At 37.4% G+C, this 14630-nt stretch overlaps 1 protein-coding gene across 1 annotated transcript in view; it reads left to right on the top strand.

The window, feature by feature from the left end:
- The window catches only part of LOC104279527 (voltage-dependent calcium channel subunit alpha-2/delta-3), a gene marked incomplete at its 5' end in the record, with an annotated part of 93885 nt that extends 81684 nt beyond the window's left edge, over positions 1-12201 (top strand). Inside the window, 3 exons of the mRNA XM_009876839.1 lie at positions 10030-10142; positions 10894-10976; positions 11792-12201. Of these exons, the coding sequence (XP_009875141.1) occupies positions 10030-10142; positions 10894-10976; positions 11792-11884 (289 nt within the window). The remainder of the gene's footprint in view (positions 1-10029; positions 10143-10893; positions 10977-11791) is intronic.
- Between the last annotated feature and the right edge of the window lie 2429 nt (positions 12202-14630).

Raw genomic sequence — 14630 nt, 5'->3', positions numbered from 1 at the left:
TTCAAGGGTTTTGTTTTGTTGTTTCCTTGAGTTACTTGTTTTTGAATAGACAAAGATTTTAAATATTGTTTTTTCTGTCTCCAAAGTTTTTTAGTGTGCTTGTTGAACTCGGGAATATTGTAACTGCTTATGTACAGAATGCCACCGTATATTGAAAACAGTTTTTCATTATTATTTCAGTTTCTATATCAGTGTTCCCCCCAAAAATCAAAACCTTGGTGTTTATTTAGCTGACAAGACCATGCAAATCTGTCCATTTTCTTGACTTTGTAATAATCATAAAAATCTAGAGACCGAAAGAATCACTATAGATCAAAGGATAAGTACATTTAATGAAAAAAAATAAAAAATCTTACCATAGTAGTATCTTTCAAAGGGCATTTTTAAGGGCAAGGAATATTTAATGAATGAGAGGGGAACTCTATAGAAGGAAGAGGAAGATGAGTATATGTACAGTGGTCTTTTCCTTGCAGATATGTGCAACTTTTTCATTAGAAGACTTTATAGCACCGACCATGTGGTCCATGTGTAAGTGCTGTAGAAAGTTGGAGCTGTGTGCGTCAGCTTCCTAGCAATTAAGCCTATTAATATTGTCATTACTTTCACTGTAGGGTTGTATTTTTTCTAAGGGATGGGACGAAATATGCTCTCTCTCTTAACTCCCCACGTCCCTACTTAAGTCTTCCAAAGGAGCCTAGAGCTGAACTACTTGAGAAGTTTGTAAATAAAACACCTGCTTGGGAAGGTGGTCATCTCCACCCATTCGCTGGTCTTAAGCTCAGTAGTGCTATAAAATGTAAATGTTACTCTACTTAACAGTTAACATAATTTTACATTTTTAAACAAGCAGTAAGAAATATTAACCAAGTGATAGATTGTAGCTGACACAATGAAAGGATGCTTGTAATGACAGGACGTGTTAGAGGTGGTAAGAGTGCCATAACATACAGAGCTGAGTAGTAATATGTATGTATTAAAAATTACTTGGAATAGGAGAATTTATTAAAATTGGAAGACATTGCAATGAATATTTAAAGCAGGCAGACTTGTGAAGAATTGCAAATGCTAGGAAATTCATTTACGTTTATAATACTTTCATTTTACATTATATTCTGATGAAAATTCAAATATGACAGACATCTGTACATGTAGTACTTCTCTTTTAGAATATTTGAGAGCTTAGTAGGCATTTAATAGCTTTTAACTCAAAAAAACAACATGAGTCTTAAGGTTTGAGTACCATGGAGGGAACATTTATATATTACCTAAAATATAGAAGAATTTCAGCTAGCTATGGAGAAGATGGCATGCAGTGTACTTAATTCTCTCAGATGTGGCCTAGTCAGTCATTGCTAAAGCTTATGTTTACAGATACAAATTAACAACATCTTTGTAAAGCACATTGGATGAGGATTTTAGTTCTAGTATTTATTACACTTGTAATATGAATCTCCTGATCATCTCTGCTTTTTATACTTAAGTTTGCGTTGTGTAGCTCTTTGCTAGTGCCGTATCATCTCTGCAGATTAGACTAGACCTAAAGCTGTGGAAAAGAGTAGTTACCAACTCATGCAATTCAAAAGTTACTTTTACACGGTCATGTGAGCCTTCCTAAATCAGAAGAAATCAACTGGCTTTTTAATCTTTTAAGTTATTATTTAGAATCTAGCTTAGAAATCATCTACTATTTTAAAACCATTATCTGAGACGTCTCTCAGTACAAACCACAGCCACTTATGTCGGGCTCAAAAACTCTGCGAAAAACACATGTTGGCTAACACACTTAGGAGAACTGCATTTTCCTGTCTGGGTAACTTCTCTGACATCCCTATCGCTGTTCTGCTAATCAGGAGCCACTGTCAAAAAACAAAAGCCAAGCTTTTAGAGACCTCTGAAGCGATCGCTTTGTGCTGATTGCTGCATCTCCTCTGTTCAATGTGAGCAGTTTATCACAGAACAAGGGACCCACTCTGCCTATGGATAGCCACTTATGCCACGCTCTCAGGAGTGTGAGTCTTGTCTCCTACTTAAAGTTTGTGGGATTTCTGAGCTTGGTTTCTGTGCAAAAATTTTGCAGTCCATTTTAAAACTAGCAATCTGAAGCTCTCCGTTATCTTACATCTGCAAATTGGGCTAGAAAGCTTAGGAGCATTGCCAAATTTCTCATGACACAATACTTTATTTTCATCCTAAAGTCAGTACACTCAAAGCTTTTGGATATTTGTAACGTTTCTAACATGCAGATGGTAAGGCACTCTTAGCATCTGAGCATCAGTTACTTGAGAAAGCCTCCCCTGGTTGCTAATGAAGGAGGAATGGCACTTCTGGGGTTTCCTGCCTGAAGCAAAGCGATTGCCAGCCATGCCACAGCTCCCCAGGGTTGCAAGACTTTGGCAGACACAGGAATGGTGAGGGCGATATTGTTCATTTGAATCCTTGATTCTAAACTTTTACTTTGAGCAGGTATGTTTACACTGACACCACGTTGTGCTACGGTCAGGCTATACCTGGTAGCCGTGTTTTGCTCACACGGGGGCAGGTTGCAGGCATGAGGCTGAGAGTTTATCTGTCTTTTTATTTAAGAGAACCACTAGCTGCTTTCTTCTTACATTTTAACTGCTCCAGCTCTCAGAAATGTTGTTGTTGGCATATATGTTATTTTTATAAATTGCATTAAAGATATTCCATTCTCTATCATCATTTATTTAAAAAAAACCCACCAACAAAAAACCCAAGTAGCCCAACTTGACTGTGATATAAACATTTCATTCATTCATTTAAAAAAATGTGATAAGTAAGAGAAATGTGGGTTGGAAATGTAGCCAGCAGCCTGGAAAGCACATGATAGGAGTTGGGAAAGAGCACAGCGGATATCTGCACTTCTGTTGAACGCTTAAAGTTTGTTCCAGACCATTAGGGTTGAACATTTGCAACCAACAGTTATGTGAGTAACACATATTTGAGTGCAGAGTGCACAACATTTTCCATTTACTGTACCCTGGTGCTGATATGTGTTTTTTTTCTCTAACAAATTAGGGAAGATCAAATTTGACAGATACTAAATGTAATCCCAGAGTAAAAACTAATCTTAATCCAAAATACTCAAACTTCATTAATGCAGGTTTTCTTTTAAAAAAAAGATGCTGAAGGGCCTGGAGGGAAATGGCTGAATTTACATAGCTGCTCAAGCATCAGAGCGCCCAGTGGGGGCTTTACGAGTTGAGTACCTGGCGATTCAGGCTACTTTTTCACATCTTTGTGCATGTGTTTAGGTTGCCAATTTGAAAATGCTGCCCTCGGTTTATTTCAGTTTAAACTACTCATAGTGAAATTCTTCCGTGTAGGATTCATCTGCATAGGCAAAACAACTTGTGGCTAAAAGATCTTTTCTATTTACTTTTAAAAAGGACTGATAGGATTATGTATGTGCAGGAGTGACATATGGTATAATTCGAATGTAAGTCCCACAGTCATCACTGTAACATCAAGCATAGTATGAAAGCGTTCCTGTGGTCATTACAGAAACAAATGAAAAATACAGATTTTTTTCCACTGCATAGCATCTGTCGTCATGAGCACAGATACAGTAGCATATTTTTGTAAAATTGAAAACATGTATATTGTTTGTAAAATACCCGATATAGATCAATAATTCTTAGTTATGAACAGCCGTGTTTTAAAAGAAAGCACGATAATGCAGTATTCCTGTGAGAAAACAAGAATTAAGTTTCAACTAGAAACACACAGTATTGGTTTTTAGCAAGCTGAATTGCTTTTAGTGTGTCTGCTGTGTACAAAGCATCCTCAAATTACACAGAAATATCTTCCATTCTGCAGGATAATGGGAAGATATTTTCTCTAAACTTTTCATTCCTCAAGTGTAGTCTTATCCTGTAAGTATCTTCAGAGTTCCATGCTGCTTGTCATTCATTTTGTTCCCTCAAACACTTGGCAAACTTTGTGACTGTCTGAGAAAAGAAGTGGAAAATGGTTCTGAAAATTCGAGATTTCTGAATGCTGTTGGGAGGTTTATTACCACTCTTTGTTGTTGAAACAAGTCATGTAGCGGTGTCACTGGCCCTCAGCTAATGGCAGCATGGTTGTAAGCTGGGAAAAGCCAAATAATTCAGTGCAAGTGACTTTTAAATGGTGCTCTTTGGGATCCTCAATCTGAAAGGTCTAATATGACTATGTCCTCTCTACAGCTGTCTGGCCCACCCTCAGCCCTGTACAAAATATGCTGCATTCAACGTGTTTCCTTAAAGATTGGGTGTGTCTGGGGCTATATAAGTGGCTGCTTATTAGTGGCTCTGTGCTCACTTTATATCCTGTCCAAAACTTAACACGGGGGCACAAGGAAATGGATTCTCTCTTCTGCATGGAAATACAGAGACTAAGCTGTTTAACAGTATTGATTTTCTTTAATAGCAGATGTTATAGTCAAATAGTAGAGAGTAAACAACTTAAAGGTTAAGTTTGCTTAGCTGGACAAGCCTCATCTCTTGCATGTTTGAAACTGGATTACCTTAGCTTTGCCTGTTATAGATCCAGCTATGTTAGGAAAGGAACGTTAAAGCCAACGGCATTTCAGAGACAGGATGTTAAGCCTACCACAGACAGATTTTGCACCTTCTGATTTGGGAAGTTGTAGTGAGGCAATGACCAGCATCAAGCGAGGAAATAAGTGACTTAGAGAAGTGTGTGACCTTCAAGTTGGCCAGTAAACTGGTCTTCTTACTTCAGGAGACAGAGCAGCCTCATGACTGCAGCAGCCAGGAAGAAAAAAGGGTCTAGCTCTGCCTCACTGCAGCTGTCCTTGTTTTCATTAATGTGGGAGACAACCTGAAATCCCTAATGGGACAGACTGCAGAGGGCCCACAGCAAAGCCACCTGCTGCAGTAACAAATAACCTTTTTCCCTTGGTCCCTTTCACACAGGACGCTGACGCTGCTTGTCCTACCACCCCCGCCCTTTCCCCACATCTTGGAACATCTCCCTCTTTTCCAGGGAGGTTTGGCCTTCACCCAGTTGCCTTACTGGTACTTTGCCACCTCAGAGATTCAGAGGCTGGAAACGAAAGGAAGAGAAAGGAGCACATGGTGTGGAGAGAGAGCAGTGCAGCAGCGGTATTGTTGGCACAATCCCTACATCTCTACTGCCCTGCAGATATCTTCTGATTATTCCTCCTCACAGGAGGAATTTTTATTTAAAAAAATAAAGCTGGTATTTTAAAAATTATTTTTAACATAATCCATGGAAGAAATTATTATGATAGCAATATAATATGTAACTGTCTGACAACTTTTATATAAACGAGCAAAAGGAAGATACTCAAACTGGAAAAAAACCCAACACCACAGGTTTGAACATAGTGCTCTGGCTGTTTTAGAGCAGGTGGTGTAGTCTGCTCTTTGCTTTAGGCATCACATTTCACCCCGTTCTGGATGTGTTTCTCTGCAGGATCACTCTTCAGCCATTAGAGAGAGAAATGCCCTCCTGCAGAGGATGATTCAGGTCACGGAAGCCAAGCTCCTGCTCTGAGCTATCCTTGGACAGGCTGTGTCTCTGCCTGTGCTCTGTTCAGGGTTGGAGATGACTACTCTTCTAACGTAGGAAGCTGGGTTATATGGACAAAGGCACCTGGTGTGACTGCCCTCCAGGATTTGTATTACAGACTTGTTATGATGCTTTCCAAATTCTAGGCTATCCTAAGAAATTAGAAGGAACTTTTTCTCTGTGGGAAAGTCATTTAGCCACCAGACACATGTTAAATGTGCTTTCTTATCATGCCTTCATAAGCACAACTTTAGCAAATATAACTATGAATGTAGCAGTACTTGAAGTCCAAGTCTTTTCCCATGTCATTCCACAATGAAAAAATAATTTTCAGTGAACAGCTTGATAAATAGTTGCATTTTTGAGCAGATATTTACTATTTCCAAGCAAAACATTAAGCTGTTTTTTGGGTCTTTTTTTCCAAATCAATTTGTTCCATATTTATGCGGATGTTTTTATATGGGCTGATACAGAAGGAGACGAGCAAGAAACCGAGAAAAGTGTTGAGTAAAGCTCTGACTCCAAATACAGGCGTTCTTGAAAATTTGCTCTCTGTCCTTATTTTTTTTTTCATTAACAAAATAGCTTGGCATGAATAGATTTTCTTCCTCCTTCTCTCTCTACCCCTTTCAGGTATTAAATTTCTTCCTTCCTCACCTTCCCTGCAAAATGAAGAAGCAGTTTGTGTTCAGATCTGTTTTAAGCCTCTGAACGTGCACATCAAATAAACCAAACTAGTTCCTCAGTGGATGAAAGATGGAGGAGGAATTATTAATAAAGTTCCTATTGACTCAGTGTGGCTTCGAAATCACAGGAACCCCAACAGTTTATTCCATTTTATATATGGAGACATATGCAAGGTTTTTTCTGTGCTGTCACTGTCAAATGATGGTAATGATACCAGTGTAAAAGAAAAAAAGGTTTAAATCAAATTTACATTACTTAATGCAAATAGAGCTTTACCCTTTAAATATGAAAGATTCTCTATAAATACTAAACATAGGCTATTGAACATAGACTTTCTTTTGATTGTTAAATTAGCAATACATTCAACAAAAACTCTTACTCTGTCCCTGAGAATTGGCTCCCATATTGCCAGTGACACAAATGACAGCCCAAGCCAGTAAGTGTTCAAAAATGCTTTTGTAATAGAAACTTTAGGGACGCACAGCAGAGCTCACTTAAAAGGCGAGCATTTTCGTTACTTTGTCAGCACCTTTCTTTATTTCCCACTGCAGTCATGGAAGCTGTTTTGCTAGAGGTTTTTCTCCCTTGCAACTGAATCTTGGCGTCTGCAGTGAAACATTGTGGTGGAATATTGCAGCATTTGAAAGACTTTGTTCTGACTGCATTTACGCACCTTTTGTTTTCTGTGAATGTTCAGTTCCTGAGACTTATTGGCATGAACATTCACTAAAAATGAATTTCAGCGATGCCTGCGCGTGTCACCATGGAGACGGAAAGTTGAACTGAGACAGAGGAGCTGCTGCTGAGGTGATTGTGTGCTTTATGCAGCTTGGGCATGGAAGCAGTGCCCTGTGAATTATTTGAGTAGTCACAGAGCAACTGCAGTGGGTGTAATTGGCAGAAACTTCTTTGCTCCTGATCTAGTGAGGGTGAGAATACTTCATGACTGTGAAATGATCTTAAATTACAGTAGGTGAGAGAAGTATAATTTGCTTGTGCACGTTCTAGTAATAGAAAAGAAAGCTAAATTGGACATAAACCTTTTTTTGCCTTTAATTATTTTCTTGACTCAATCTTTGTTTTCAGTCCCCTGTCTTCACTTGTTGATATGTTAATCCTTTGCCTGTGACCTCACAAGTCAATGACTGGTGAGGACGTGCATTGGGCTTTACAACTTCATTTCAAGATTATGTTTGAGAATCGTGAAAGGTAAAACTTTCATTTAATGCTCATTGAACATAACATTTTCTTCACCTCTAGTATGGTGGATTAGAAGTTAATTCTTCCAATTCACAAGATATTAGTTAAGATAGTATTATGCACTATGGAAAAAAATGCGGCAGTGCTCCAAAAGTTTTATCTTTTTATGGTTATTTAAGTGGCAGTCGCACGTTCGTGACAGTCACTATAAGGTCAGACACTTCCCAAACATCTGTATTAGATAAACAGACTGCAGATTTTGAAGAAAAGTCACTGTTTGGTAAACTGAATCAGTATAATTGGTCAATATCGATCATATAATTCTTAAAGTAGAAATTATTTTTATTTATCCTAATATATTGCACTTTGCATTTCCTTTAACTCATAATCTTCACCAATCCATGTATACATGGCATTCCCCAAATGGCCAGGTCTAAGAAAATTTTCTGTATCACCTAATTACTTTGCAGTTTTTGACTGTTTTGTCAGGGAAGTGATATAGTAAGTCACTCAGCATCATAATTTTCTTCTGGCTTAGTGCAATTATTTTTTTTTACTTCTCTTTTTCCCCTTCTCTTCTTGAGGGAAGCAATAGCCTGTGCTGTATAGCCCTTATACCACCCCAGAGAAGTGGATGAAAGAAGAAATTAAATGGGAAACATGCCCGCCTTTCATGAAATATGGCACCTTTAAGCCTGGTTATGTAGTATGTGCTTTCTCACAGGCTTCACAATTCACCTGAGGGACACAAAAGGACCTGGAGTCAGGCACACCACAGGTACAAGAGAAGGGTGATTACTCCCTTCTCTTCAAAACCAGAAATTAATCATTTGGCATCCAGCTAATTGATACAATACCCTTCAGGTCCTTTTCTGAACTAGTTTTAAAGATACAATAAATTCAAGTTTAGTCTGCACAAAATCGACATTGTGCCAGTTTCTGGGAAAAAAATCAGTAATTTTTTTGCCATTTAGGGTTTGATTTATTCACAACTCTTATGAGAAATTCATGCATTACAATTTTGGTGTTATTGTCTGTTAAAGATTTTTCCCTCCTTTCCTTTTATTGGCCCCATTTCTCCCACACACAAATCCACAAAGCCACAGATGCTCCGTTAAAATGATGTCAGTCTGCTCCAGCTGTTTGGTAGGTACATTTGTAAAGTTCAGCCTTTTACATTATGCCATAAATGTATATTTCATGTATAAACATAAAGCTAACATATTGCAGATCACTCTAAGTGTAATTTTAATGGTGGTTCAATAAGTTTAAAAAGTACTGAAAAGTGTTTAATCTTTCTGTTGGCAACATTTTTATAGTAAGTTTTCCAATTTATTTTTTTTTTCTGAAGCTAGGTTTGAATATTCTCTGCCCCCTCTGCTATTTCATCTTCTGTGATCTTTGGAAAAAGCAGGGAGTTATTTTAGTAAGACAATCTGTATTTTGAATAAAGATGTCTGAGGAAAAATATGTTTCTCTCCACATCTTCTTGGTGCTCAAACCCTCACTTAACGTTTTGTGCATTTACCAGCATACCACACAGAAAAACACCTAATTCCTGGAATTGCCAGATTTCAGTGATATTCAATATGGCACATATTCTGTTGGTACGATATATAAATTCTGACAGATTGTTTTAAAAAGTTATCAAGAACTGGGTTTGAGCCTTAAAGCCTTTCTTTGTGTTGTGTCCTGAATTTCAAAGAAAAGGCTAAACAGTGCTTATTCGGCTCTGCCTCCTCCTGTTCCCTCTTTGGTATGTGCTTAAGAGTTTAGTTCATTGTAACTTTGTGAATCATTGAATAGTGCCCACAGGATCCTACCCTGGTCCCCCTGGGTGCTTTCCTTCTTACAGGCAGTGTCTTTATTTCTCAGTCTCCTTTTGAGTTGCCTACTTTGTCTTAATTTGAATGTGGTGCTGAGTTATCACCATATTTGTACCATACAGTCGTCATTATTCCAAAATAAATCTCCTTGCTTAGAAAGATTTTGGGGCTTAATCTCTGTTTTGTTGGCTCAGTAATAAAATGAGTCTCAGGAGGACAGTTGAAAGCTGAGATCTTTCTTAGTATTTCATGTTGCTTCAGGCAAGACCCAGAGTGAATAAAGACCCCAATGTGATTGTAGGGACTAAATTTTGGGACCCTGAGTTATCACTGTGTGGCTGCAGAATAACCTCCGTTGTATTTGCACGTCACTTTCGTGTGTACTTAAAAATTCCAGATCATAAATAAATAGCTAGGTATTCATAGCAGGGCAGAGATTCAGTATTAAAATCTGATAAACGCCTTGGTATTTCGCATGCGTCCCAGTCCCCATGCTGACTATCAGCGCTCTGAGCCCATCCGTTTTGCTTCCCCTGTGCACCTTTCAGCACAGACATCTCCAAATGGACACATTCTGGGGTAACCTTTGCCCAAGGCCCTCTACTTCTATAAAGTGTGGAGATATAGTATGTTGCATAACGTCAGTGGTATTTGTGACTGTATAATACAGGTGTTGCTGACAGTTCAAAAACCCTAACGAAATTTGTCCCTCAGAAATATAGATAACGTCACCATTGTTTGATTTCTCTTTAATTTGCAGGTCTTTTGTTATCCAGCAAATTCCAAGCAGCAATCTCTTCATGGTGGTAGTGGATAATGAATGCTTCTGTGACTCTGTCCCACCGATTACCATGGCACCCATAGAAATAAGGTATATCCTTTTATTTGCAAAGTTGTCAGAAAGAGATTCAAGATGCAAATATTGAAAACTTTCTTATTATGTAAAACTTGCATTATGTGACTTATGAACACATCATTACCCTCTGCAAAATGCTGGGGCTGTTTGAGATTAAGCCAGCTGAGAATGCCTTCTTACTTATTTTCAAGGATAATTCACTTTGTGGGGTTTTTTTGAACAGTGAATACAAATTAAGCAAACACGCTTATATGTGTCTGTAAGTAATGTAAGGTTATGCTCATCCTCAGGTAGCTGAATGTGTTTCAAATTAGCTCCCAAGTAATTTCTTCATGAGAATGGAGCTCCTTACAAATCTTTTATTTTAGTATTGGACTGGAGTACTGAAAATATTTCAGAACCCTGCTTTTCAAAAATATAAAAATGTAGCAAAGTAAATATGTCATGTGATTTTTAGTTGCCCCACTTTTTATTCTGTGCTGCTCTGTAGTTTAGGATTTATTTTCTTGCCTAAGTTGTTGCAGACTTACAGAAAGACAGGTTAGCAGTGTCAGTGCAAAAGATACTGTCTCAACTATAGGTCACTGAGGAGAAAGTGCTAGAATTACCTTCTTTTTCTTATGTTGACCCACACATATCACCTTGGGTTTCTGATGGAGAGAAAGGAAGGAACTGAAAATTTTTTATTATATTAATTTCAAAACACTCACATATACTCAAGATATTAAAATGCAATGCTCAGAAGATCTCTCCTTAACTGCTTTGTACATAACGAATCCCTTAAATGTGAACGTTTAAAATCTCAGAAGATAAGAAGACGCCCGGAATCTTGTCATGGATTTCACCCTGAAGTAAGTTTCTACATTCTTTTCCTCTCTTTTAGACTCTGATTGTATTTTTTTTTTTAAAAATAAATAGGAAAACTAAGGTGAAACATCAGGAAGTGTTCTGAACACTCAGAGCACAGTAGTAGGGCAAGTGAGTGATGCTGTAAGTGCTGCAAAACATTTTAGTACTCCTGTAGACAATGTTGTGACTTGCTGCTTTTATAGACTGGTTTGTGTCATATAAGAGAATGTGGTGAAAAGTGAGCCCAGACTGGCAGCCAGGAGTATTGGAGAACTTAGTCTGGCTCAAACACTGACCGCAAGATTCCTCATCAGAGATGGCTGGGAACCTTGTGCTTTTAATGTTTTTTTTTTTCAGTAACTAGCTTCAGTATCCCAACTGTTATGCCATAGTCATTATGTTTACACATAGTATTTCTTGGGAGGGATGGCTACACATATTTCCTCCTCCGTGTTCCACATATAGTACTCTTACTTGTATAGTGCCAGGTGGCTTGTAGAGCATATGTTCATAGACATCTGTTTCACTCGGGAGTCGCATGCCTTCAATAGCATAATGCAGTGTAGAATGAGACCCAAAATATGGCATGAAGGGGGTTTTGTAGTTCTTGTTGGTCATGTTCACTTTCAGTCTACAATCTAAGATTGTTCAAATAACTGCGTACCTGTATGACTTCCTGAAAGTATTTAGTTCATCGCTTTTCTTGTTTGCACCAATCTTGCCTGTGAAGTTTGGTAAACGATCTTTTATCATAACTGAGTGTTATGGCCAATATTTATTTTTCTTTTTTTTTCTTCTTTTTTTTTTTTTTCTGTAGGAAAATGCAAGAGAATGTGGTGGTGTCTCAGGCCTTAGTGCTAAACCTCCTTTTGTTCTTCTTCCTCTGCTATTGGCAATCTTCTCAAGGTGACATTGACTGATGTGTTCAATTGACATGCTAATACATGGATAAACTGTGATCTGGGAAATGGTGCAACATAAAGGACGCGAAATATAGTCAGAGCATCAGCATTTCATGATTTTAAACTGTTGGTGATATAAATTCTTAAAGATATGTTGAAAAGAGATTTATCTTTTTACTTTGCAAGTCATGCAGATGTGAATTTGGCGTATGGTAGTCATGATTCATCAGAAAAGGACTTGGTAGATAGAGGTGACCATTGCTTTGTCCCATTGAAAAAATATTTAAAACTGTGTACTTTTTCAATAAAGTATATTAAAATCACAGCTCCAGAGTGTATTTTAAGTACGATAATATATTTGTTCCTTTAATTAATGATGAGAATAAAATAGCTGGAGGATATTTTCTTATGCTTTTAGTTTATTTCTGAGAATATTCAGAGAAGAAAAATTAGAGTTTGCTTTTATAATAAGACAGAATAGGTTTATTAACAAGTTAGGGAAACACATGTGCATGTATGAATCTGAGCAGGTAATATGCTGTGCTGATTTATGGTGAAGATTTGGTTTCTGGAAACAGCTATAAAACTTCTCAGCCGCATTTAGAAAGTGAGCCAAAGCGTGATTAAAGCCTTTTCCCTAACTTGACCAAACTTTAGATCAGATTGTTTGATTTGTTTGCAGATGGCAAAATTAAATACTTTTCATCTGTTACAATTTGTGGGAAAATATGTAAAATAATCTATATGAAAGGATGATAGTGTTCTGTTAATGTTCTGCTCTATAGATGTCATGTCGGCTAGAAGAAGTTTGTTATGAGGAAATTCATAAGCAGAGAAATTTTGACTTAAAACACGTTTGTGTAAGAAGAAGAAATTATGGTTTTCACTGGGAATTCATTGAAACTCATCCTTGGTAGGCAAAGACTAAGACCAATATTTCTTTTAGTTCTTTATTTACTTCTTTGTAAGGGAAACAAGAAGATAAAATAAAACCTTTGAGTCTTTTAAAACCCTATACAAAGAGGGATATTTATCCTATCCCTAGTATAACGAGTATATTCCTATTTCAGTTGGTAGTAATGTCCCTGTTGTGGATATGAAGATCTTGGTCTTTGACGCATTTTAATCTCTCAGTTGAAGTTTATGTGAAGTAGAATGCTATCAAGAGAATAACGTGACCTTCTAACAATATAATACATTAGACACAAAATAAAATGCCACTGTTACAAACCTGGTGCTTGAAGAGTGCGCTTTCCTGATCAGAGTAAGTATGCTTTTAGCGTTAGATAAAAATGCTAAGCAGGTTTGCTGTGTGTACTAGGTGAGAACAAGGAGCTAAGCCACTGAGAGGGGCTTTGTTTCAAGGAATACTGTCCAGCTTGTAAGAGGAGGAACTAGTGAAATAACATTTTCACTTCAATGCTTTAAGGGGTTCGAATGTAGTGGTACTTCCTCTTGTTCTGAAACCATGCAGATCTTTGTCTGGACTCACAATTTTCTTTTCCTCACCTTTTTTGGTTAGTTTGGTTTCTGTTTCCTGCAGACTTCTCTGTCCTTCCTTGCTGGTCTCAAAATCACTCACTGTGGGAATAATTTTCCAGCTGACATTCAGTCAATCTGTTGTCCTAGCGACATGCTCTGTTTACTGAGCTAATTGGGAATTCAGGGCATGTTCTACACTTGGACTGACATGGATATCCTGCAGTTCTTTGCTTGATTTTTCTCTGAGCATCATTCCTCCTTACTGTCCATCATTCTGTCAAAAATTAATCTCAATACTTTAAAGTATTTTAGTTTTTAATTTTCCTTATAAATTTCTAGAATGCAAGACACTACAGCCTCATAACACTTTTGTATGTCTGATACTTGTTCATTCTCAATGCAACTTAAATGGGAAATGTTTAGAAATGAACATAGTCTAGGTGATTTTTCCTTGTTAGTAGAAAGTGAAAAGAAAAATCTTTCTCATTAGAGCTATTGAACAGCTCTGCATATAAATGCCTATTCTGTCTGACATATAAATCATCATTGCTCTTACAAAGAAAAGAAATAAATTAAAGGAGAAAATTAAATTCTATGGAATGAGATGAAAATGCCTAATAATAAATCATTGTTAATTTTGGAAAGAGGTGGACAGTTTTGTAATTAGAAAGGAGCAGGACAGTAAGAAAAGAGATTAAAATATGACAGTCTAAATTAATATTATGAAAGAGATTAAAAGATGGGTATGTACATTAATATTGCTCAGGGAAATGCAACAGTTCATTTTCACACATTCAGGCAAAGTTGTAAAGCAGATTGTATTGGTGTACACAAACAAGTTACTGTGCAAAACCAGAAAAATTCAAATAAGCTGCTAAGTTGCCATTTCTCTGCTAATGAAGATATGTTTTTAATTTTGTATATATTCCTTCAGAAGCTCCTGATGCAACGTAAATTCAGGTTTATAAAGCCACTAGTTTAGGGAAATGGAGATGTTGCCTTGGATTCATATTTGTGGACTTTTGCCTATTCAGGTCCTCATATTCAATTGGGTGCGTTCAGTCACTGGCATTCATGTTGCTTTTTCTGAATTTCAGATCAACAGAGCAGGCGAACGATTAAGTTGTGATATCTCTATTTATTTGAACTAATTGGCTGCACCTATACCAGTAAAGTGAGTGTGTCTGAAAAGATTTCTTGCCACTGGGGCCAAGTGGCTCAGTGGTGTGTGTACATGCTTCTAAGTTCTCTGGGTCTCCAAAGTGGAGTAGC

This window comes from Apaloderma vittatum, unplaced genomic scaffold (genome assembly GCF_000703405.1).
Source record: "Apaloderma vittatum isolate BGI_N311 unplaced genomic scaffold, ASM70340v1 scaffold17189, whole genome shotgun sequence".
NCBI classification, from domain to species: domain Eukaryota; kingdom Metazoa; phylum Chordata; class Aves; order Trogoniformes; family Trogonidae; genus Apaloderma; species Apaloderma vittatum.
This window is presented reverse-complemented; position numbering and strand designations above follow the sequence as displayed.